This window comes from Lucilia cuprina, chromosome 5 (assembly GCF_022045245.1).
Source record: "Lucilia cuprina isolate Lc7/37 chromosome 5, ASM2204524v1, whole genome shotgun sequence".
Taxonomy (NCBI): Eukaryota; Metazoa; Arthropoda; class Insecta; order Diptera; family Calliphoridae; genus Lucilia; species Lucilia cuprina.
In genome coordinates, this window is record NC_060953.1 from 21540768 (window position 1) to 21567708 (window position 26941).

General features: G+C 29.1%; 1 protein-coding gene across 3 annotated transcripts in view; it reads left to right on the forward strand.

The window, feature by feature from the left end:
• Positions 1-842: 842 nt before the first annotated feature.
• LOC111689540 (GDP-Man:Man(3)GlcNAc(2)-PP-Dol alpha-1,2-mannosyltransferase) overlaps positions 843-26941 on the forward strand; it is a 44858-nt gene continuing 18759 nt past the window's right edge. For 2 of the 3 annotated variants that reach the window (XR_006940924.1, XM_046951013.1), the window contains exons 1-4: positions 843-995; positions 1051-1252; positions 17662-18120; positions 21007-21683. Coding sequence is in view for 2 of the 3 variants with exons in the window: in XM_046951013.1 (XP_046806969.1) it covers positions 982-995; positions 1051-1252; positions 17662-18120; positions 21007-21683 (1352 nt within the window). In the remaining variant the exon portion in view is untranslated. Of the gene's footprint in view, positions 996-1050; positions 1253-17661; positions 18121-21006; positions 21684-21747; positions 21890-26941 lie in introns of those variants that run through there. The other variant, XM_023452007.2, reaches the window with a different exon arrangement.

Below are 26941 nucleotides of genomic sequence, written 5' to 3' on the forward strand. Positions count from 1 at the left end.
ATTACAGAGTTGTATTTTTCGTCGTTACAAATTAATTGATTCTGCGAAAACCAAAGATCAAGAAGCGAAAAAATAAAAAAATTACAAAGTCTTTAAATTATTAAAAATAAAGAGAATTATTATAAACTAAATTTTAAAAAAGTTCAGGAAGTGGATCAGAAGATAAACAATTCGGAGTTTAATCAATCAATGGTAACATAAATATGTACTTATGATTTTTATATTTCGATATTTATGAATACTTATGTATTTCTTTACAGACAACTTATTTCCACAAATTAATAAGAGAATCAGAGGACTTAAGATTCTGCGAGATATGTAAAATGGTGAAAAGACTGGTAATTTATGTATATGATTACTATATTAATAAAATTAACAATATATACCTATATATTAAAATATCAATAAATTGTGTTTTATTATAAATTGGTATAGCCGTCAGATTTGACGGATATATTCATCAAGTGTGATTAGTCAACAATGACCGATTAATGCATCATTTTTTTATTTGTTAACTGTGATGGATATATCCATCAAGCATGATTAGTCAGTCATGACTAATATTTATATCACCCATGATTAGTAAACAACAAAAGAGTGAGAAGCTCAAATATATGTTTTAAATTCGATAGAATTCATAAGTGCGAGGGTGATGCAACATCACATGTACACAAATGTTTCCATCACTTTTTACATATTGCCCTTAAGAAAGTGATGGGAGCTTTGTTCTACGCAATGATAGGTATATTCTCAGTAGTGACAGTCAATTGACCGGTCAAATGACTGTCACTGTTCTTATAGGGGTGTTAATAATGTTGAAGATGTGGGTTTCAATCGTTTTTAACTCGCCGCCGAAATTTTTTTGTTAGGCGTTGCTGTCACAATGTTTGTCGGCGCAGGTTTCTGATTTGGAACAGACAGAAAAAGTTATTCATTGTCGATAAAATAAACTTTATGTTAAAAGTTCATTAACAAGATAAAATGATTTTAAGAATGTAAGCGGTATTAAAATTCCTGATATGTTTTTGCTTAATAATTTTTTACTAACAGATTTTTTGTGGTCAACGGAATATTATTAGCGTTTGCTTTGTGCCTAATAATTGCTTTGTACTTTCTTCGTCAGTACTTAAAGTCAAGAAAGGCTAATTTGGAAACCAGAAATCCAAAAGTAAATGTTGGATTTTTTCATCCTTATTGTAATGCTGGTGGTGGAGGAGAACGTGTGCTTTGGTGTGCTGTAAGATCAATACAGGTACATTTTCGGCAGATTACACTAAATATATATATGTACATACTAAAGAGGTATAAGTATATAAATGTACCAGTAGTCGGCAGTTTAACGTTTTGCTCTTTTTCAAACTATCCCCCTAAAGAGTCGGAAAATGTTATTACGATGATTTTTAGTTATTACAATTATGTGTTTAGTTAAGTTTTAGATCCTCTTAACATTTTTAAAAACAAATAACTATTTTTTAGTAATTTGCAAATTTTGTTTAAAACTCCAAATTTTCCAATAGTCGGCACCAGTGCTCCTAAGTACGGCAAAATATGGCAGTAGATTTTTTGTTTGAAAAAAGCATAATTATATAGAAAAAAGTGATAAATACACATTTTTAAAAGAAATTGGCTAATTAAATTTTTTACATAGAAATATCTGTAATAACATCGTTTTTTTCTGTAGAAAAGTATGTTATAAATATAATTATAATTGTAATAGTTATACATAATAACATTTTTATACCCTCCACCACCATCAGTGGTGATAGAGGGTATATATAACTTTGTCATTCCGTGTGTAACACCAAGAAATATTCATCTAAGACCCAACAAAGTATATATATTCTGGGTCCTTATCAAATTCTAAATCGATCTAGCTATGTCCGTCTGTCTGTGTAAAACAACAAAAAAGTTATGAATCAAAATTTGAAACAACAAACCGAAAAAAATAAGAATTTTTTACACATTCTGATGTAATTTCTCGAAAACTATGCAAGATAATTCCATAAAAATCGGCATACATTCGTTTCCACACAAGAGCTTTATCTCTGCGTAAAATCGCTAGAATCGGTCCACAATTTCATATACCTCCCATACAAAAGTACAAATTCCCGGAAATTTGGTTTTTTGTTAATAACTTCCGTCGTAATGTCGATATCTTCACAAAATTTTAGAAATTAAAATTTTATGACAATAGAATTTATACAAAGGAAATTTTTTTTGAATGGGTTCATAATTGGTCATAGCTCCCATACAAGGTCCCCTCCCGAAAATCAGTTAAACCTGCATAACTCATTAGTAAATCAAGATATCGATATAAAATTTGGTACAAGTATTGCTTTTATATACAGAAATATTACAATGAAAGATTTTTTGGATCGGTCCATAATTGGTCATAGCTCCCATACAAGGTCCCCTCCCGAAAATCAGTTAAACCCGCATAACTCATTAGTAAATCAAGATATCGACATAAAATTTAGTACAAGTATTGCTTTTATATAAAGAAATATTACAATGAAAGCTTTCTTGGATCGGTCCATAATTGGTCATAGCTCCCATACAAGGTCCCCTCCCGAAAATCAGTTAAACCCGCATAACTCATTAGCAAATCAAGATATCGATATAAAATTTGGTACAAGTATTGCTTTTATATACAGAAATATTACAATGAAAGATTTTTTGGATCGGTCCATATTTAGTTATAGCTCCCATACAAGGTCCCCTCCCGAAAATCACTTAAACACGCATAACTCATTACTAAATTAAGATATCAATATAAAATTTGGTACAAGTATTGCTCTTATATACAGAAATATTACAATGAAAGTTTTTTTGGATCGGTCAATAATTGGTCATAGCTCCCATACAAGGTCCCCTCCCGAAAATCAGTTAAACCCGCATAACTCATTACCAAATTAAGATATCGCTATAAGGTTTGGTCCAAATATTTATCTTATATACAGGAATATTACAATGAAAGCTTTTTTTGGATCGGTCCATAATTGGTCATAGCTCCCATACAAGGTCCCCTCCCGAAAATAACTAAAACGCACATAACTCATTTCTTAATTAAGGTATCCATATAAAATTTGGTACAAGTATTGCTCTTATATACAGAAATATAACCATGAAAGTTTATTTGGATCGGTTCATAATTGGTCATAGCTCCAATACAAGGTCCCCTCCCGAAAATCAGTTAAACCCGCATAACTCATTAGTAAATCAAGATATCGATATAAAATTTGGTACTAGTATCGCTTTTATATACAGAAATATTACAATGAAATATTTTTTGGATCTGTCCATATTTGGTCATAGCTCCCATACAAGGTGCCCTCCCAAAAATCACCTAAACGCACATAATTCATTAGTAAATTAAGATATCCATATAAAATTTGTTGCAGGCATTGTTCTCACATAAAGGAATACTACCACGAAAACTTTTTCCGATCGGTCCATAATTGGTCATAGCTCCCATATTAGTTCTCCTTCCGAAAAACACTTAAACACGTACAAATCATGACTTAACTAAGATATCCATATACAATTTGGTACAAGTATTGATCATATACAAAAAATATTACTAAGAAATTTTTCCATCGGTCTATAACTGGTCATAGCTCCCATACAAGGTCTTCTCCCGAAAATAACTAAAACGCACATAACTCATTACTAAATTAAAATATCCATATAAAGTTTGGCACAAGTGTTGCTCATATACAGAGAAATAATATTATGAAATGTTTTTCTGATCGGTCCAGAATTGATCATAGCTCCCACACAAGGTCCCTCTTAGAAAAACACACATACCAAATTCCCTTCCGAAAATCAGAAAAAACGCACATAACTCATAACCAAATATTGATATCCATTCATTTATCAAAAATATTGCTCTTATATACATAAATTCACTATAAAATTGTTTTACGATCGGTCCATATTTGGTCATAGCTCTCATACTAGGTCCAGAAAATCACTTAGATTCACAATATTTATTACCAAGTAATGATATAGATACAAAATTCTGAAATTTTGTCTTTATATACATAATTGGACATAGCTCCCATACAAAGTCCTTTTACGAAAATCTCTTAAACGCACATTACCTATTACCAAATTAAGCTATTAATACATAATTTGGCAAAAATATTAGTTTTGTATACTTATATTTCTCCTATATTAGGTCCTGCTTTCTTTCACACTTCTTTCTTTAAATCTTTCACACATATACATACATGCAAATTACTAAATTTATAATGTTTAATAAATCTTGGAATTTTAATAAATTTAACTTTTGGAATTTTTTCCATTAAAGACATGAGAAACATAAAAGTAGCTGGTGGAGGGTATTTAAGATTCGGCACAGCCGAATATAGCACTCTAACTTGTTCTTCATTCATTTTGTAGGGGATTAACTAAAATTTTTTAAATAAAAATGTATATACAACATTAGGGTCTTTTGTTTTAGTAATTTTATATAGTATTTTACAAATACAATTTTTATACCCTACACCACTATAGTGGGGAGGGTATTATACGTTTGTGCTGATGTTTGTAACATACAAAAATATTGGTCCAATACCCACCTTAAAGTATACCGATCGATTCAGAATCATTTTTTGAGTCGATTAAGACATGTCCGTCCGTCCATCCGTCCGTCCGTCTGTCCGGCTGGCTGGCTGGCTGGCTGGCTGTCCATGTAAACCTTGTGCGCAAGGTACAGGCCGCAATTTTCAAGATAATTTGATGAAATTTGGACCAAGCATGTTTTTTGGCACAAGGACGAAGCCTATTGAAAATGGTTGAAATCGGTCCATTATTTCACCTAGCCCCCATACAACCGTACCTCCCGATTTGAACTTTTTATGCTATAATTACGTCAAATATTCTGCTATCTCTTTAAAAATTCGCACAAATAAGTTTTATATAAGTATAAATGATACTGCAGATTTTCGGAAGGATCGGCCTATATTTGACCCTAGCCCCCATACAAACCCCCCTTCAAAAATGACTTAAACGTCTAAAATTTGACTTGTAACCATTTGTATCGCAATGAAACTCAACAAAACTAACTGTTATTTAGAAATATATCCTTTTCCCAAATTTACCGAGGATCGGCCCATATTTGACCTATATAAAGCCTCATTTAGAAATTTTAGTTTTTTATCAATAAATGGCTTAAATATTTTGGAATTATGGTAATATTCAACATAAAAGTTTCTTTACAAAAAATAAAAATTTTATAAATGTAAAAATTGTAAAAATATACTCATGGTGTAGGGTATCATATGGTCGGCCATGCCCGACTATACTTTCCTACTTGTTTATTTTAATTTCAGCTAATTAAATATGATTAAGCAAAAAACAAGCACTATATTATAGATGAAACTAAACTAAAATAAATATAGCCCCTATTTAAATTTACATAAATGACAAATCTTACTCGAAACATATTATTTTTTAAGTTTTTTAAACGTTATTTTTGTGTGTCTTTTAATAACATTTTCCAAATATAATTTCCATTCGAAAAAAGTTTGAACATACGTACACGTATTATAAATTATATATTATAAATATTTCAAATTATTTTTCAAATTAAAAATTATATTTTCAAAATAATTGCTCTCATGAGTGAATTAGAATATTCATCTGATGAATCCATCGGTGATAAAAATTATGTGGTTCCTAGCCAAAAACGAACAAAAAAGGTAATGCAGAACCAAATATAAGAACTATTTTTAAATTAAACATTTATTTGAACAATCCTAATATACACAAGCTTTAATATTTGTCAAATAAATTATAATTTATATTTTTTTAATTTAAATTTTTAAATTTACTATGTATTGGATATGAATGGAATGATAATGAAAACTTATGCTTCTGTAAATGCAATAAAATACTTAAATACCATGATTAATCAGAGTCCTTCTAAGTTATAAAGTACATTATTCAGAAGGAAAAACTAGCACCACCAAAGGCGTTCCGTGGCTGATTCTTTTGCGTTAGGGACCGATTCTGTTCTAAGCAAACGTCAACGGACTTGTTATGTTTTATGATCAGAAACTTATGGCCACATACTATGTATGTAAGTTTGTTTGTATATTGTACGTAAATATAATGTATCTTTATTTGCAGCAATAGTTTTATAACTAAAAAATAGAAAAATCTTATTGTGCCCACAACTTGAGTTTATTATTTGTCGCCCAATGGCTCATGCAGGAGCTAATATTTGTTGTTTTATTTTTATTTAGTTTGTTTTGTTAAAATTATTTATTTGTTCTTTATTTAAAATGTTTTTTGATTTACATCTTGTGGGCATCCTTATTTTTTTTCTTATTTTGTCTTATTTACTTATTAGTTTTGATGCCTATATACAAGTTATTGTTCTTTTTTACATTGATCATACTGCAGTGCACAGTGGGGCAGAATGGAAATTTTTTGGAAATAAATCTGGCATTTCTAAACGGCTGATCCGATCGGGATAAAATTTGGCGTGAGCGTAGCCGAGGAGTATTCGAGTTAAGTTTTGAAGATGAACCCCGCAGATGCCCCAGGAACGGAGCTGTGGCGGCTCAAAGTTGGGTACCTACGACATGTAAAATTTTTAAACTCGTGCCATTTTTTGTTTTTCACCCAAATACAAAGCGCTCGACGAGATCTTGAAAAAACATGCTTGGACATACTACTTATTTTGTATAAATTAATTGATACAAAATTTACATACCTTTTTTTGAATACCGGGCGTAATTTTGGACCAAATGGACTCAATTTCTTGTTAGTTAGACAACAAAATTTCCAATAATATACAAAAAATGTCAGATCAATATCATTTACAGATCCAAAAATATAAGTTTTTAATTTAAAAATTCAAAAAATTTTAGATTTTTGCCGTTTTTTTGCCCAAAATGTGTCTTAACTCTTTTATTAATAAAATAAAATTTTCTTTAAGAACATATTACAATTTTATAGTTTTCTAAAAGGTATCTTTACGCAGAACGCTTTGGCGTAAAAAACTTGTCCTATTTTTTGAAAATGTTGCCACTGCGTCCTTCCGAATATGACCTATTTTTTATCAAAACTTCAACTTTGGGCGACATGTTCTAAAATCCCAAAGCTGGGATCAGAAAACTGAAAGCAGTTTTGGAAACCCCAATATGCTTTCTATTTACTCCAAAAGTATTTTCCCAGCCCTGAAAAAAATGTGGACCCTATGGGCAAAAATGTAAAAAATCCCCTTTTTGGGATTTTTATTCCTATTTTTGGGAATTGCGGGATGCCCTTTGACCTTTTCATTTTTTTTGCATTTTCTTATTTGAAATGACAAATTTAACAAGCGTTGAAGATTTCATTGAGTTTTGTTCATAAATAAAGATTTTGTCATATATTACATATTTGTTAAATTTCTAAAACTATTATTTATATCAAAATTTTAATAGGGTCGCAGATAGCTACAACAATTTAGTCCATATTTATCCCTTAATATCTTTTTTTAGTTAGATATGGAAATTCTCGACCCTTTACAAAAAAATTTCAAGCCAATATCTCAATTACATTCAAAAATATGTTCATTTAAACCTGTGTCCTTTAATTTCATCTTTTTCATATTTTAGTATTAAGTAATATAGAACATACATTTGGTGTTGAATAAAATATTTGGACAATTTTTAAAAATTATTTAGTTAATTATTTTATTAAAGACTATAACATTGTATATACAATAAAAAAATATAATTTTATTATGAGCCACGCACAACAACACCTAAATCACCCCACACAAACCACCTTTCCCGCCCACCGAAATATAAAACACAATTTAATACAATATCATCAGTTAGCTTTTTTATTTGAACTGTTTATCTTAAACATAATACAATTAATTCTTACAACCTACTTATATAGTTAATTCCTAACACTAATTATATTCTATAAAATAATCTGTCATATCGGTATATATATCCAGAAGGTAATATAAGTCCTTTAAATCTTCCTCGTTTTGAGATGATAGAGTTTCATAACAAATCCATCTTTTTCGCATAGTTGAAAGAACAGGATCAGAAGATAGAAGTAAACTATTAAAAATATCTTCATTCTGTGATTGCCTGGAGCATTTGGTTGAGCTGAAAAGTTGAACATGCTTAAAATCTCGATTCCTCGCTTCCTGGGCTTATTCTGTTAACTTCATTTGTACTACTGCAACTTGGAAGTGGTTTGTCGATGTTTAATCCCATATGAACTTTAAATTCTTCTTGGATTCTGCTTTTTCCGCAGCTCTCAGTTCTTTCAATTCTTCATTATATTTTGTTGATTTAGTTAGATTCTCTGGCGCACTTCTATATTTGAGGTCGTATGCTATGTGTAAAAAGTAATCCAAAAATCGTATTCTGGCACGAAGTGGTGAAATTCCGAAAGACAGGACTTCTTCATTAATACTTCTACTTTTGTTTATATTTGAGAATTGCGACTTTTTCTCATTACATATTGAGCATCTCCAGAAGGAAGAAGTTTCTGTTATGGCATTGCTGACCTTTCCATCAATCATTGTTAAGCTTAGCTGATATGATACGTTAATAGAGAATTCCTTTATTTTTATGCAAATGGGCTTCAGTGCATTTATTTCATCTTTTAAATATTCCACTAAATCTTTGTTGTTTTCTTTGACTCCTTTATATATTCAAATCCAATGGGTCTATAAAAATTTTTTGAACCCGGAGTTGTATTGATATATATCTTCAAATGAATTTCCGATGCTTGACGATGATGGATTAAGGGAATATGAACGAATTCGTAATGGCACTAATGATGACATAAATACACTTTTGTAGTCTGCTAATGTCCGACTTCCACAAGCTTGTTTGCATTCTGGAAGTGCTGATAAACCGTCACATCCCCACATACACATTAAGACAACATCACAGTTATGAATTTTCCTTAGTTGTAAAATCTGACACAATTCTTGATGCTGTGTTTTCGAGCAAAGATGATATATCAATACAAGCTTCCACATCATTAACAGCAATTGGTGATGGTAGGATAGTTTGTTTTTTTCCTGGATCGCCTTGTATGATGGTAATATATTGTGTCCTTTTTCATGCAGAGCTTTCCTTAATATTTGGTACTTATTTCGACTGAGACCCAGTTCCAACATAAGCGCTATTGCTTCCTCTTCAGTAAAATTTGATTGTGATGTTGGAGTTGGTATACTTTCCACAATTCGCTTAAGTCGTTTTGGTGATGCATTAGGAAGAATAGTTGCAATATGTACGGCATCCATAGGTTGGTTTTCTTTTTTCAAATGTATCAGCAATTTCCTCATTTGAGATTGAAAAAAGTTTTCGTGTAACCCTCTTTTTTTTGACCTTGAACATAAGTCTTCGTATGACTTGCAAGGCGCTCATGCTGATGTGTTGTAAGTTGAGATTTCCGTAGTAGTTTCCATCCAACAACAAAATTTTAATCGAAATTTCTTTTGATTTCCATCCACAGACTTAATTTTTACATCAAAAAGTTTTCAATTTTTGATATGCCTGTTTTGTCTACTTTTCTACTATATGTAGTTTTTATATAATTTGAAATGTCTTCAATTCTTTCTGGCCCTTTTGAAGATACACTCCATAAAACGGAACACAACTCTTCGTACTTTAATGTAATCTTCATTGTAGATTTATTTAATATGGTACTTAAAATCTGAGAAGTTTACTTATATACCAATTCTTGTCATTTCCGATACAGGTATTCCAAAGTAAAAAATTACGAACTGTCTGCCTATTAACATTTAGGACTATATTACTATAACCTGTAATTCAGTCATTGATATTTCTTATTAGTGAATGAATCGAAATTATAATTACCTGTATATTTTTACCTACATGCTCATAAACGAAACAGAACGAAATGATCTGTCGAAAAAATTTAGGTAAAAAATAGTTATAAATTTCTGAAAATTTAAGCATAATAGGACCTTTCAATTATAAGGATAAGCAAACAAATAGAAAATAGGTAAATATAAGATTTAAACATGTTCTATCATATTTAATACTAAAATATGAAATTAAAGGATAGAGGTTTAAATGAAGATTGAAATATTGGCTTGAAATTTTTTGTAAAGGGTCGAGAATTTCCATATCTAACTAAAAAAAGATATTAAGGGATAAATATGGACAAAATTGTTGTAGCTATCTGCGACCCTATTAAAATTTTGATATAAATCATACTTTTAGAAATTTAACAAATATGTAATATATGACAAAATCTTTATTTATGAACAAAACTCAATGAAATCTTCAACGCTTGTTAAATTTGTCATTTCAAATAAGAAAATTTTTACATTTTTGCCCATAGGGTCCACATTTCTTTCAGGGCTGGGAAAATACTTTTGGAGAAAATAGAAAACATATTGAGGTTTCTAAAACTGCTTTCAGTTTTCTGATCCCAGCTTTGGGATTTTAGAACATGTCGCCCAAAATTGAAGTTTTGATAAAAAATAGGTCATATTCGGAAGACGCAGTGGCAACATTTTCAAAAAATAGGACAAGATACCTTTTAGAAAACTATAAAATTGTTATATGTTCTTACAGAAAATTTTATTTTATTAATAAAAGAGTTAAGACACATTTTGGGCAAAAAAAAGGCAAAAATCTAAAATTTTTTGAATTTTTAAATTAAAAAACGTATATTTTTGGATCTGTAAATGTATTGATCTGAAATTTTTGTTTCTAACTAACAAGAAAAAATTGAGTCCATTTGGTCCAAAATTACGCCCTGTATTCAAAAAAAGGCGGACCAAGGTATGGTAAAATTTTTATCACTAAATTTTTAAATGCCTATAACTCGGATATTATAAGAGATAAGTAGTATGTCCAAGCATGTCAAGATCTCGTCTTTGTATTTGGGTGAAAAACAAAAAAATGGCACGAGTTTAAAAATTTTACATGTCGTAGGTACCCTACTTTGAGCCGCCACAGCTCCGTCCCTGGGGCATCTGCGGGGTTCATCTCCAAAACTTAAACTCGAATACTCCTCGGCTACGCTCACGCCAAATTTTATCCCGATCGGATCAGCCGTTTAGAAATGCCAGATTTATTTCCAAAAAATTTCCATTCTGCCCCACTGTGCAGTGCTTTCTTTCGTTAAGTTGGTACCGTTATTTTAAATCTGTTATACATATAAAACTAGTGGTCAATAAAAAAATATTTTTATAAATACATTCAGTTCATAAGGATAAGCATTGCGGTAAGTAATGTTAGCATTAATTTTTTAATAGAAATAAACGCACAGAATTTAAATATATATTTGTGTCTCGTTTGTTATTTGGATAAGATGCTGTTAAATTCGCCCCTTATGGACGACCATCGCAGCCAGCGATAACATTACTAGTCAAAATTATAATTCTTATTATACAAACTTACATATATGAACTGTAAAATAGGTTATTTAAAACTTATACGCATACACTTTTTTATATAGAAATAAAAAAACTTAAAACTATAAATATAAAATATTTTAATTAAAGAAAAATTTAATCATTCAAAGTAGAATGTAATTCACACATAAATGAATTCAGTGTATGAATGAATTAAAATAAACTGAAAGCTTTTCAATGAAGCTGTTGAATTAGTTCATGAGAATTAAAAAAAGGATTTGAAGATTGAACTTTATATTTCTGAATAAAGATTTTGGTGAATAACGCTCAAATTGAATTGATTAATTTGAAGCTCTGCTTGTAGTCTAGTTATTTAAACACTGCTAAAAAATATTTTTTTAATTTTTATGAAAATAAATTTTTGTGTGAGCAAAATAAATTTAAAAATATGTGAAAGTAGAAAGTTAAATGGCTTTTATTTTTCCTAAAATTTTTAAGTACGATTTAAAGCAACGATGTATGTTTGGAAAGAGTGTTGAAAGTGGTTGGTGCTCCAATACTTAAACAAAAATTCTACTAATACATTCTTAGAGTAAGGTACCGAATGACAACACTTTTAAGTACCAACTGAAAGGACCCCATTTCTCTATATTCTTTGCTACATAATTTCATTTAAACATTGTTTTTATGACAATCGTTTAAGATATTTAAAATTTTCAAAGTTTCAAATTCTCTGATAATTCTTTAAATTTGATTAACATTTTATCAACTTTAAAGAATTTCATTAATCAAGTTAATAACTTGGAAAATCTAAAAAAAAATTGTTTTAAAATGAATGTCCATGATAAAAATAGTTTTACAAGTTTTTCGAATATAAGTTCGAATTTTGAAAAATCTTACATCCTATACGATTTATTTTATTTAACTAATAGAATAGCTCTTTAAAAAAATTAAAACTAAAACTACTCCGCACTCCTCAAAAGACTAAAAGTGATCCAACAAAAACATATAGTTTAATAATGTCTACAGAGAAGTAGTTTTGGATAACCAAAATCGATCAAGTACTTCAATTATTTTTCAGGGTTCTTTTTGAATAAATAAATAAGACAATGTTATAGACCCATGAAAAATGAAATTTTAAAAATTTCAAATAACGAATAAACCGAATAATTTATATCAATTAACCGATTGTTAAACAATAAAATTATTACTATATATCTTATACAAAATTCAGATTTCTAAAAAGAAATTTTAAAAATAATGAAATCGCCTTTACTTCTACATCCAGTATTGAGGAACAGTTTCTACAGTACAAAAACATAAATTGAATAAATTTAATTTCTTTATATAGAAGAGGATTTCAAATAAAAATAAATAATTTCTAATAATTAAGAAAAAAATTAATAGAATTGAATTTAAAGTTGTGGAAAATTATAATTTTGTTTGTTATTGGAATAAAAATACTGTAGAAAAGAAATAATAAAACAACATACACTTGTCTCGGTACAAATATATTAGATTTCGTTTTTGTCACCGATTACGGTGTATGCGGAAATGAGTCTTAAGAAGTAAATTTATTTTTTCCAATTGAAAATAAAGATTGAAAACAAAGAAAAAATATTAAAATACAAATTTTAGTGCATTTGTTTTTGCATTTTATTATTTTTTATCAGTATTTGCAGGTCAAAAAAGTATTTTGCATTTTTTACCCACAATCAAAAAAGATGGGGGTATATTATTTTTGTTATTCCGTTTGTAACACATCGAAATATTCGTCTAAGACCCATAAAGGTATATATATTCTGGGTCCTTATTAGATTCTAAGACGATTTAGTCATGTCCGTCTGTCTGTTGAAAACACGATAGAGTCCAAATGGAAGTAGCTAGCGAGCGAGAAATTTTGCATAGATACTTATAGTTGATGCAGGTTGTTTGGTATTGAAAATGAGCAATATCGGTTCACAATTTCGCCTAGCCCCCATATAAGCCCCCCTTCAGAAAATTACTTTATCGCCCGTACCTAGTTAACAGAAGCATCAATAGCATTGAAATTCGGCACAAACATGTTTTATGGGATCATAAATCTCTTCGTAGAATTTTATAAGGATCGGTCCATAATTGACCCTACCCCCCATATAAAGTCCCTCTCAGAAAATTACTTTATCGCCCATAACTGTCTAAGAGAATCATCAATAGCAGTGAAATTCGGCACAAATATGTTTTATGGGAATATAAATCACTTCATAGAATTTTATAAAGATCGGTCCGTAATTGACCCTACCCCCATATTAAGTCCCCTTCAGAAAATGGCTTTATAGCTCATAACTGGCTAAGAGAAGCATCAAAAGCGTAAAAATCGGCACAAACATGTTTTATGGGCACATAAATCTTTTCGTGGAATTTTATAAGGATTGGTCCATAATTGACCCTACCCCTCATATAAAGTCCCCTTCAGAAAATGACTATCGCTCATAACTGGCTAAGAGAAGTATCAATAGCGGTGAAATTCGGCACAAACATGTTTTATGGCCACATAAATCTTTTCGTAGCATTTTATAAGGATCGGTCCATAATTGACCCTACCCGCATATAAAGTCCCTTTCAGAAATTAAGAAGCATTTATAACAATAAAATTCGACATAAAAAAGTTTTATAGGAACTAAAATCATTTTCTTAATTTTTATGAGGATGGGTGCATAATTGACCCTAACCCCCTAATGAATACCCCTTTAGACAATGACTTTAAACAATGACATAAACTAGTTTCGTGAGAGCCAAAAGCTCCCCATCAAATTTTATGAGGATCGATCCTTATTGAAAGTGGTCCACGTTTTGAAATAGCCCTCATTTAAGGCCCCCTTCAGAAAATAACTTTATCGCTCATAACAGGCAAAGAGATGAATCAATAGCGGTGAAATTTGACACAAATATGTGTCGAAATTCGACACAAATTTGTGCCGTGATACACCTATTCTTATTTATCACGGCCCGCTATTGAAAATTTATTTCGTTTGAGACGCACATTCCTGTATTAAATATTCTTTGCTAATACTCAATAAAGCTCAATGGTATGCTTTTATCGGCATTACTAGTGTCAGGGGTATCACACTGCAGGCGGCACTGGATATTATTCTAAATCTGCTTCCCCTTAAATTCTAAAACTAGAAATTTGGAGCGTTAATCAACAAATGAATTCCCAAGAATGGATTTAATTTAAGGTATTCCATATAAATTAAAATAATATGTTTTATTCACAAAAAATTAACATAAACACGTTTTTTAGGATGATGTCCTATTCAAGTACACAAAAAAATCATATAATATTAACCACCTGATATCGCCCAAATTGCCTTCTGGCTGCCGGTAATATACTAAGGTCTGTGGGCAACATATTTATTCCTTCCAATGTGTCCAGTACTTTCCGGTCGAGGATTACAGTAATTAACTTTTTCACTAGGATCTTTTTCTTGGAAGCAATGTTCAGTATACATTGAAATGTTTGATTTACCGTGAAAAGACAGATTTTTTTTTGCCGGGATAACAGCCGGGCTAAATGCCTCTCAGTTGAGCCCAACTCAAGGCCGAATTCAGATCTTCCTGAAACTTTTCTGTGAACAGGTAGACAGCGTATCGAAGATAAAAAATTCCTACGCTAATCTCATGTCCAACGGGAATCTATGGTCGATGACACGGGCAAAAGCAGTATACCCGGCATAGACCTACAATTGGTGGAAACTGCTTTAAACGAAGTTGTTCACTACATAGGTGCATATTATCCTTGATGACAGATCCCATCTTGGTGTATTGCAATCCGGGGGTAGATTATAAATTGGTGTTTACAGTTTTCTGCTGGCTTAGTCCTTGCATAAATTCAAAAGAGGTCTAATCAGAGAACGACATAATCTGGTACTACGGGTGGCCAGTTGCCCGCAGGCCTATGTCCTGGCTCTTCAGTTGGTTGAGGTTCCTTCGGGATCCTCGTAGTAGCTGTGGTTAAAACCAAAATTCGTGGGAAGAGTAAGTTGCGGTTAAAAGACTAATGTAAGGTAAAGTCAATATTTCGGGATAATTTCGGGGCTGATGATGGATAAAAGGTATCATATACGAATGATACCATTGAATTTTCCTATCTTGTCCATTTATGTTCAGAGTAAACTCTGTTAATATTAGAATTACCGCAGTGTGTTATTTGATGGATTCGTACTTCGGTCTACCGGTTACGTCTCTAGGCTATCCCATCTGCGTGCTTTAAAGACTATGTCGTATATTTATAGAAAATTCAAAAAGTAAATATATACTTGACTTCATGTTTCTAGGTTAAATTTTATAGAAAATTAAAAAAATACCTTTTGGAAAACAAAAAATTACCTAAAATGCCCCTCTTATGAGTTTTCACACTAGTGCTGCTATCGCTTAGCTACTCTTGCTCTTTTGCTTTCGTTTTGCCTTGTTTTTTTTAACAAGCGTACAATAACAAAATTTACCGTATGATTATGTATTTTGTTTTTGTGTTTTTCATTTTCTGTCTGAGCATGAATAAAAAATCTTTATTTTTGATCAATTTCGAAAGTTGTCTCGAATTTTTGCTCATATCTCCGTTATTTATGGATCGATTTTGTTGATAGCGACCTTCTCGAAAGTATGTCTAACAGAATTGTTGAAGATTCAGACGGACAGGCAGATGGAGAGAGCTCCGCTATATATATTTATACTTTATGTGATCGGAAAATTATATTATAGAAATACAAACGGAATGACACACTTTTATATACCATTCTCACGAAGGTGAAGGATATAAGAATTAAAGAATTACTGAATATAGAATTCTTACTTGCTTTTTATTGAAAACAATAACAATATTTCGAATTTATTTGTTGTTTTCAATATAAAACTAGAAATAACTTTTTCCTTTGCATTTTGACGATCTGGCCTTTTATTTAAAGGCCAGTAAAATTCTACAAATATTTTCTTGTTTCTTATTTTATTTTTTAGCCAATATACTTATATTTGATTTATTTGCCATTGTTAACTCATTTTTATTTTGAGAAAGCTTCCCAAAATATTCAGGAGCTTAAAATTTTTCTTGTTAATGTACATTCAGATCTATCAAATATTTGACCAAAAAAACGTAACTACTATTTTTTTAAATGTATTTTTAATTCTACATGATATTTGTAATTCCAAATAATTTTAAAACATATAATAAAGACGTTCTGAAATGATGTCGTCAATAATATATTTTTTACTGTTGTCATTTAAATAAAAATTATTTGATTAATCGAGGAAAAAACTTAGTTTTTCTTTGAACGAATAAAAAATTTTCAATTTAGAATAAATAACAATGCGAAGAATTTTGCCAAATAATTGAATATTCGAATAATATTTTTATGTTACTGTTTATTTTATTATAATATTGAACAAAGAATTATATTATAATAATTTATAATTATGTTATAATTTAAAAAAATCTCTTACTACATTTTGCAATTTATAAAAATTTATAATTTTGCTATGTTAAAAATATAATGCTTCATATTTTAGAAGTGATTCTATGTTTTTTTAATGTTTGCAATAAGTGAAACTGATAGTTCGTAAAAAACCTGTTTATGTAGAATTTAGTTGCTATACTAGTATTTATAAGCGAGTTATGTACGCTATTTTCTGATGGAATCTTTATATAGGAGGAAGAATCGACCGATCCTCATAATATTGTACAAAAAAATTTTGTTCCTTAACAGTTTGTACATTTCGAATTTCATTGCCATCCGCCAATGTCCAATTTCAACACCAAACAAAAAATATTTGTTCAAAATTTCAGCTCTTTAGCTCGTCCTATCGTTTTCTACAGACAGGTAAATGGATGAAGTGCACAAATATTTTTCTACTTAAGTTAAACATCGTATCATTCACTATTAATTCAACTGAGAAATTTAAAATGGGTTGAGAATGAACTAAGTTACTGACTTATATGAGCATTAATGTACTCAGAACTGTTTTTTTTACCCGTATATTAAGATTTAACAGTTGTTTGACACCTAGTCTCGATAGTGGCCTAGGTGTATTTCTTCGGATTTGATGTAGTATATATCCTCCTGTTTCGTTATTCGATCGAATAATTTTTAAAATTTAGTTGATTACTTGAATAAAAAAAATATTGTAAGTTTTTATTCGAATAATTTTTAAAATTTAGTCGACTACTCGAATAAAAAAATTGTAAGTTTTTATTGGAATAATGGGCAGCCCTAATATTTATAATCAAAATCAAACATAAAATCGTAATACTTCCATTCTTTTTTATTTAGGCAAAGTATGACAATGTAAAAGTGGTTATTTACACTGGTGATATTGAGAGCTCTCCAAGTAGTATATTGGAAAAAGTGAATAATGTATTCAATATAAATCTGGAAAAGGAGAATATCACATTTGTGTACTTAAAATTTCGGCACTTAGTGGAAGCAAAAAGGTATCCCGTTTTCACACTTCTTGGACAAAGTATTGGATCGATGATATTAGGTTTGGAAGCGTTAGTTAAATTTCCTCCAGACATATACCTTGATACAATGGGGTATGCGTTCACTTTACCACTATTTCGATTTATTGGATGTTGCAAAGTTGGATGTTATGTTCATTATCCAACTATAAGTACTGATATGCTACGAAGAGTTCAACAGCGTGAATATTCACATAACAACCATAGTTATGTTGTACGTAATCCGTTTTTAACATGGCTGAAAGTAACTTATTATAAAATATTCGCAAAGGTAAAAATTAAATTTTATACAATAATAAAGGTTAAACCCACAAAAATATCAATGTTCAATCCTTCATATCTACAAAAGTAGTCAACGAATAATTTTGGATTTGAATAACCTATAGCTTTAAAATTTTATTCTATATTTTTTATCATGATACAATTAAAGAAGGTAGTGCCAATCATTTTTTTAAATAAAGTTTTTGAAGTTTCCTTTTCTCTTAATTTTTATAAGTAGCGTTACCCCAATAATAAAAAATATTTAGATTTGAAATATTATAGTTAGAGTGACGGAAAAAATCGATGGAATCTTGTTCGTCTTAACCCCACAATATGTTTCCCTTTCCAGATATTGAAAATATGATAGTAAAATATGATAATTAGTTAATTCTTTTTTTCATATCTCCCAATCAAGTGATCTGAGACATTTTAATGGCCTGGGGAATTTTTAATATCATTCACATTTTTCAATCAATTCACATTTTTCAATCTTTTTGAAATACGAAATCTATGTACATTATGATTATTTAAAAATAATAGGTAAAATATCTACCTACTAGCAACATTTATCATATAGGGCCTGTTCCTTCAAATGAGAACGAACGAATATTTTCTTGTTTTATATTGAAAACAACAAATTAATTCGAAAAATTGTTATTGTTTTCAATATAAAGAGAAAAAAAGTTCGTTCGCATTTAATATCGAATATCGGCAGATAATATCGAAATATACGAAGTATGCTCATACCGCGACCAGGTCACGTTTTTGGAGACACAATCTGTTGTAACTCTGTTTTACCAAAAGTAACAAGATTTATGTATATTAGAACGAGTCACAAAAAATGGTGCTTGAGTTAACACATCCCGCACAATTTATTCGATGTTATCTAATAAAATGTTACGCAAAATGTTATCGGTTAATTGTTGCCCGTTCGTATGCTGGACAGTTTTCAAGAAAATATTGTATGGAGGACACGATTTTTCATGTTAAATTCAATATTTTACCCAGCTTTAAACTTTATGTTTTATAATAGTTTCCAAAATATTTCTTGTCTATCGAAGTACCTTTTTTTTAATTTTACAGTATTTCTTAAACAAAATATATAATATATGATATCATTTGAAAGGTTTTTTGAAGACAAGTCTATTCGTGCACAAATTTTGCGTGATTCTGTATATATTTTATTTTTATTAGTGAAATATCAAACAATTTTAAATATTTTTAAATATGTCAATTACACTATGCAACAAATTGAGAGTCATGGTCTGGGGGGTAAAAAATTCCCATGATAATTTAAAGTACTAGGTTAGAGTTCGGCGTTGGTAGGTCAAACTTTTATGTTATCGGTCATTGAAAGTTGCGCTTTTTAACACTAAGTTTATTAAATTTTTACAAATTCTTTCATAATTCACTTAAAAAACATATTTTTTGTTTAGCTATCTGTAGAACAACTTTGCAAGGAATATATTTTGCAGATTTTGGACCACAAATATTGAATTTTAATGGGCCATTCGAGTCTATTTTGTAAACACTTGTTATGCAAAGGTATAAATGTTTATTGCAGTAGGGCGACAGTGTTATCATTTAAAAGACCTTTCGAAAGCGCATTAGTAAATGTAAAAATCTCCAATATTCATAACGCAGCATCCGTAAGATTTAAAAATATTAACAAAAGACTTAATTTTTTCGAACAGTATACAGATTATTTTGACAAATTAGCCGAATTTTATTTAATTTCTATGTGATTAAATGAATCTTGTATTTTATTATTTTTTATATTCGCGTTTTTGTCGATTCTTTTAAAGTCTCAAAATTTATATCAAAAATATTTAACTTTTACATTTGTCATTTTTAAAACGTGCAATTATTTTCAAATTAAAATATTTTTCTCTACCTTTTTATACCAAATGTGCAAAAATCAAAAATTTTCTTTAAAAAAATATATTGTTTAGTTTTAAAAATTTTTACGTATTTAAATATATTCAAACTTTCCGCATTTAACTTATACACATTAAACAGTACATTTCGCAGAATTTTTAATTTGTCCATTTAGTTAGCCGTATTAATACCATTTCTTTGATTTTCCAAAAAAAATACTTTTATTCGGAAAACGCGAAAATTTCGAATGGATGTTCATGATTTACATATTATTCAATTGCGCTTCGAAGAAGCTTCATATGATACCCGTTAATAGTTTCTATTATTTAATAGTTTAATAGTTTCTATTAATTAAAGTTAAAAATCCCGTTAACCCACTATGAACTTTCAATTAGCGATAGCGTAAAAGTTTGACCTAGCAGCGAAAAACGCTTCGAGGGTTTGAATACACTTTCAATTTGTCTAGGATTTTTTCGCGCCGAAAAAAGTGTTGTATAGTGTTATAAGCAGACAGTTATTTATGATTAATTCATCATTAGAAGCGGCTTTAAAACCCTTTTCAAACTATTGGATATTTTAAATTAAAAAAAAATTAAAATTAATCGAGCTCAAATTTCTCAATATCTGGAAAGTGGAATCATTTTGCTGTGTTAAGACTAACAAGATTCCGACATTTTTTCCTCATATAAGATCCGGTCAGTCTAATGTAATTACATAATTAATGCAATGAAATTTTTAAGAAAACCTCAAAATCCTTAAGTATGTTAGATGGAGAATTTAAGAAAATAAAGAGAGAGTGACACAAACTTATATTTCTCTACTATGATTTTAATAGTTAATTTTAGTTTTAAAATAAATTAATCAGAGCTTATTTGGAGAAAACTTATTAGGTTTTAAAGATATATGTACATATGTATGTATGTAAATGATAAAAAACTTTTTGGATTTTGATAGGTTTAACCTTTAGAAAGTAAAATATTGGTATTTATAATGTAAAAGTGACATTTATATTTTTTAGATTTATAGTTGGGTTGGAAAGAGTTCTGAAACTGTTATGGTTAATTCCTCTTGGACTGAAAATCACATTTTGGATTTATGGGGAGTTCCTTTTAAGACTCATCGCGTGTATCCACCGTGTGAAGTAAATCATTTAAAAAAATTACAGCGAAGTGAAAATCCAAATGAAATAATTATTTTATCAGTGGGACAATTTCGTCCCGAAAAAGATCATCCACTTCAGTTACAAACCATGTACGAATTACGTACCTTATTAGTCCGTAATGAAGATTTGTGGAACCAAATCAAATTAATTATTGTAGGATCTTGTCGTAATGAGTCTGATTATGAACGACTTAAAAATATGCAAGATTTAACAAAGCATTTGTCATTGGAAAATAACGTTGAATTTAAAGTAAATGTTCCATACCATGAATTACTGGAATGTTATAAGAAATCGAATATTGGTATTCACACAATGTGGAATGAACACTTTGGTATTGGCGTTGTTGAATGTATGGCAGCCGGTATTATAATGGTGGGTCACAAATCTGGTGGTCCTTTATTGGATATTATTGAAACATCTGAAGGAAGTCAAAATGGATTCTTAGCCACTGATGCAATTGAATATGCAAACTGCATTTTGGCAATTATTTATAACACAAAAGAGGACAATGACCGAATAAGGCAAGCTGCCAGGTAAGACACAGTTTTCAACATTTTAAAAAATTTAATTTATCATTTATGTTCCCGTTCTCGTCAGTTTTGGATATTTTATGTTACGTGCACAATGATAGAGTACTGCTATGGAGCGAATTAAAACCAGATAGTTATAGTTACTGCTTTCATATTAATATGTATGACTACAAATGTTTAAAAGTCTAAAAAACTAAACTAAAATACAATTTACTGGCCAAAATTAAATTAGTTAAATATTTTCGAAAATATTAAAGTCTCTTAGACTTTAATCTTCTTAACCAAAGTATAATAAGTAATCCGACTCTTTGACAGCAATACCTAACTCTATACATGTGTTAGTGAAAAAGTACCTAACTCTAAATATGTGTTACTAACAAAAATGTATATCTATTGGTGCATTCTAAACACACAGTTTAATAAAAAATTTAAATTTTCAATTTGTTTGAATTTTCAATAGCAAAAATGAAAGCTTTATTTTAATTTTTAATTAGATTTTTTTTTTTAATTTTTAATAAGGGTTTTGGAAGTTTCCTTTTTTATTAAAATTGAATAAAAATGTAGTCCTGACTATAGTCCAACCTATAGACTAGCATAAATCCTTAACTAGTATATAGACTAAACTACGGCTAATTATTTCTGCTATAAACTTATAATGATATCACACTATTTTATATATGTTTGTAGATAATAATTTTTATTTATAGTTAGCTACGTCCAATGTGCTTCGGTCCAATGTCCCAATTTTTCAAGTAGATGCCAATGTAGTTCTTGCAAAATTTGAGGTTAGAAACTCTAAAAACTGTCCAGTCTATCAAAGTTTGTCTTTAATATTTATATTGATTCAAAAGTAGACTATAGTTTAGTCTATAATCTGGACTATTTTATAGTCTGCAGTCTGTACTATAGTTTAGTGCATAGACTGAACTAAAGTTAAGCCTGTAGTCTACACTATAGTCTATTCTATAGGCTGGTCTGGTTTATAATTTAGACTATATTTTAGTCTAAGTCTACACTATAACATAGTCTGGACTAAAGTTTAGTCTGTAGTCTGGACAATAGTCTTGTCTGTATTCAGAAATATAGTTTGTTCTAAAGGCTGTATTATAGAATAGTCTGGATTTTAGTCTAGTCTAAAATAGTCTAGTTTGCGTGGAAATTCAATCCGTTAGTCGACCAGACAGAAGAATGAAATGCTTGAAACATTTGCACTTTGACACGTTTCATTTTAACAATCCATCACCTCATCACCAGCACTTTTAGCAAATTTTCTTGCAATTTTTCAATATATTTCCTGTTTAAATTGACAATACCTTCTATTTTTCTATTATGCTAAAAAGTGAAACGCTGTCATTTTTTACAATAATAACGTTACGCTCTTCTCACAGACGAGGTCTGTGTAACTTCAACACATATGTAAGAATCTTACTCTCTCTCTCCAAACTTCATAACTTTGTCGCAAAAATTCGTGGCTATAGCACTTGAATATATTTTTATCACTTAACGTTATATTTTATTATTTTTTGCACACTTTAAATATGTAATAATTTTTTACAAACGAAAAAAATATTTTTTGTTTTTTTTTTGACATTTAATTTTTGTTGATGAAATTAAAACTGAAAAAAAAACAATTGTTCAATTCACAATCGATGTTGTAGCGTTGTATGTCAGCAGCTGCTACAATAGTCATAACCAGGGAAACCGAAAACATGCTCTAAAAAAAGTGTTTTAAGCGCTTTAAATATGCCGTAAAAACTCAAAATATGCTCTTAAAATTTAAAATATATGCTCCAAAAATATTTTTTTTTATTATTTTTTAACATTGAAAAGCTCAAAAAGACTGAAATTGTAATGAAATTGTAGGATATTCTATATCCTACAACATTTTTTTATAAATGTTTCATCTCATAGTTTGAAGAACTAGTATAATAGAATTCCGTTTTACGTTCAGATAACCAATAAATAACATGAAACCATTTGGTCCACAAAAAACATATTTCAAACGACAAAGTTTGACACATTTCTTCCAATTGTATTCATAGCTTTTAAGCTGACATTTTAATCGGTGTTGTCATAAATTCCAATAATTAGTTTTTTAAACTATAAAAATGGATTGGTCTCATGAAATCAAAAATAATCGGTTTTATGTCCGATTTAAAATATAATGCTTTATTGAATAAAAAACTATAACATAACGAAATTTTGTTTTTTTTCAAAATTGTAAAATAGGCTAAAAATTAAAAAAAAAAATAAAAAATAGAATTTTATTTTTTTTAAATAAAGTTTTGAAAAGAAAATTAAAAATGTATAAAAACGAAAAAAAGCGAAAACATCAAAATATGCACTAAAAGAGTAAAATATGCTCTAAAAACTCGAAAATATGCCTTAAATATGCTAAAAAGTCAAATCATGCAAAATTATGCTCTTATGGGTAAAATATGCCAAAATTCTCAAATTGGTCTGAAACGTGTAAATATCTTATCCATGAGTCCATACGACGCACCACAAAAACATGAATTTGCATATTTTGCTTTCCCTGGTCATAACAATGTTGTTGGTATTTTCCATGCAAAAGCTCTATACAACTCATACGACAATTTTTCATATGGTTTTTGAATGTTGTAAGAAATTTTAGTGTTGCCAATTGTTTTTTCAACATATAAACAAAAATTCAAACGATTTTAGCATAAAAAACGATAAAGCGGTAACACTGAAATCAAAAACAAACAGCTGTTTTCAAAAACAAAAAAACTAAAATTTTATTAAAAACAGTTTATTAGTTTAAAATGTGGAATAAAGAAAATAAAAGAATTCAAAATCTAAAGAAATTAATTTGGTTAATTTCGCATATTTAATTAATTTAATATTTTTGACTTTTTTGATTGTTTTTTTTTCATTGAGAACATAAACTTATGACTTGCTGCAAAGATCTGTTCAGAATCACTGTTACTACACTTTAGTAGGTACAATATACAACTTGATTGTGAATTGAACAAATGTTATAAATTTTCGTATGGTACAAGAAAAAAATATTTTAGCTAAATTACTTATTATTTCACTATATATGCAAATTAAAAAGCAAATTATGTTGCAACATATTTAGAGAAATCTTTTAAATATAAATTTAAATGTAATCATTTTTTTCAATATTTTTAACTTAATGTTAAATCTAACGTTTTTTGATTTTATTTCGAAAATTATAAGTAATTTTGAATTGGATGCAAAATATACTAGCAAATCAATGTAAATGTCTAAATTGCGTATTTTTACTGTATCACACGACAGTGCGCTTTATATTGGTTCCAAGCTACCTGTGGTCTGTTTAGAGGATACAATGTAAAAATAGTGTTTTTCCTAGTTCGTATGTGGACTTTGGAGAAGATAAAAGAGGAGTTCAGTGGTTTTCTTTGGATACAAGCCGCCCCTATGGTAGTTACAAATTTTGAAAGACCACTCAGAGCCTCTTTTTATTCTTCTGATAATTCTTTAATTTATTTCATCAATTACTTTATTTTATAATGATATTGATGAACATTTCATAATTGTATTTCATTGATTTACACTTGTTCTAACAACTAAAATATTTTTTACATCGGATTTACATAATTTATGTAATAACAAAATTATCTGGAATTCTAAAAATGCAAAATACCAAAATTTTTATTTAAATATTTTTTTGTCTCTTTTCTCATTTTACACAATATCTATTTTTAATTGGAAAACATAAATTTACTTTTTACCTGTTTATTCGAAGTTTATTTATGAACAAAACATAAAGTTCTGTTTTCAAGATTTTTCATGTTAAATTCAATATTTTACTTAGCTCCAAATAATCTTTGTTATGTTTTATAATGGTTCCCAAAATATTTCTAGTCTATTGATGGCCGTTCATGAACTGGACAAAGAGAGGGTCAAAGTTGGAAATTTTGGTCATACAGGGTTTTATTCAAATGAACTTTTCACCTATTGGGCCTACACAAAATGTGCAAAGGATTTCAGATAGCTATTTCCTCAATCTTTCCAATTTTTTTGATTATTTTTCTTTGCGAAATTCCGAGAATATTAGCACTTAACAGTTTTTCTTATCACATAAACTTAATGTTTATTAATTTTTACGACACTTTTAAACTATTTAAAATATAAAAAATTAAATATTTTTCAAACGAAAAAAAATATTTTTTATTCTTCAACTAAGTGTACAGTTTTGAAATTAATAAAAAAGCTCTGGTACATTTCAAAGCATTTTTTTAATTTTTAAAATTTTAAATGTTCTTTAAGTTGAGAAAAAATAATAATGGTCTAAAATTGTGGACATACATGTGTTTTGGTATATTATGCCGAAATATTTTGAAACACTTACTTATTTTAAAAAATTAACGCAAATACGAGGCATTTTAATTGAGTTTTATCGATTCCTAAAAATATTTGATTTTGAAAAATGAGAAATTGTTTTCGATATTGTTAAAAATTGTTACAGATTTACACACATTCAAATAATTATTTTATGAAAGAATTTTTGTTTTCTAGATTATCATATGAATGCATATCACCTCAGTACCAAATTTTACTTGAAATATACAAAGAAAAATATCCAGTTTTTTTTATAAAACAATTTTTCGTTAATAAAAAAAATAATTTCAATAAATAATCGTAAATTACAATTATAATAATGATAAAAATTGTATGTGTAACAGTATAGACACATAACGCATAAAATTTTTTTATACATATTTTTATCACTATGCGGTAGAAAAATGTTGTTGCCGTCGCAAAATCTAAATAAAAATGAAATTTATGCTTCATCTTCATCAATGATTGCTGGAATAAACTACCAACACATAAACAAGTTTTGACCAAATGTTGACTTGTGACCATGCAGCTGAAGAGTGCTATATTCGGCTGTGACGAATCTTAATTCCATTCACCAAAGTGTATATTAAACATATTAGTTTTATAAATTTGAAATTTTTTCCCACTACATTATTATTACACCAAAAGAAAACAAAAACAACAACAACGCTAAAAAAAACAAAATACAGAAGACAATTAAATCAACAGACCTCTAAACATACAAAACAAAAGACTCAGAAAAACACAAAAAAATTAACAACGCAATAAAACCAACCTACATCTAAATATACGAACAGAATTCACAAAAAGAAAAAACAAAAAAATACATGACTGAAAGAAGCTAACAGAATCAAACCATACAAAACAAAATACGCAGCGTAAAAACCAAATACATCTACACACACATGTAC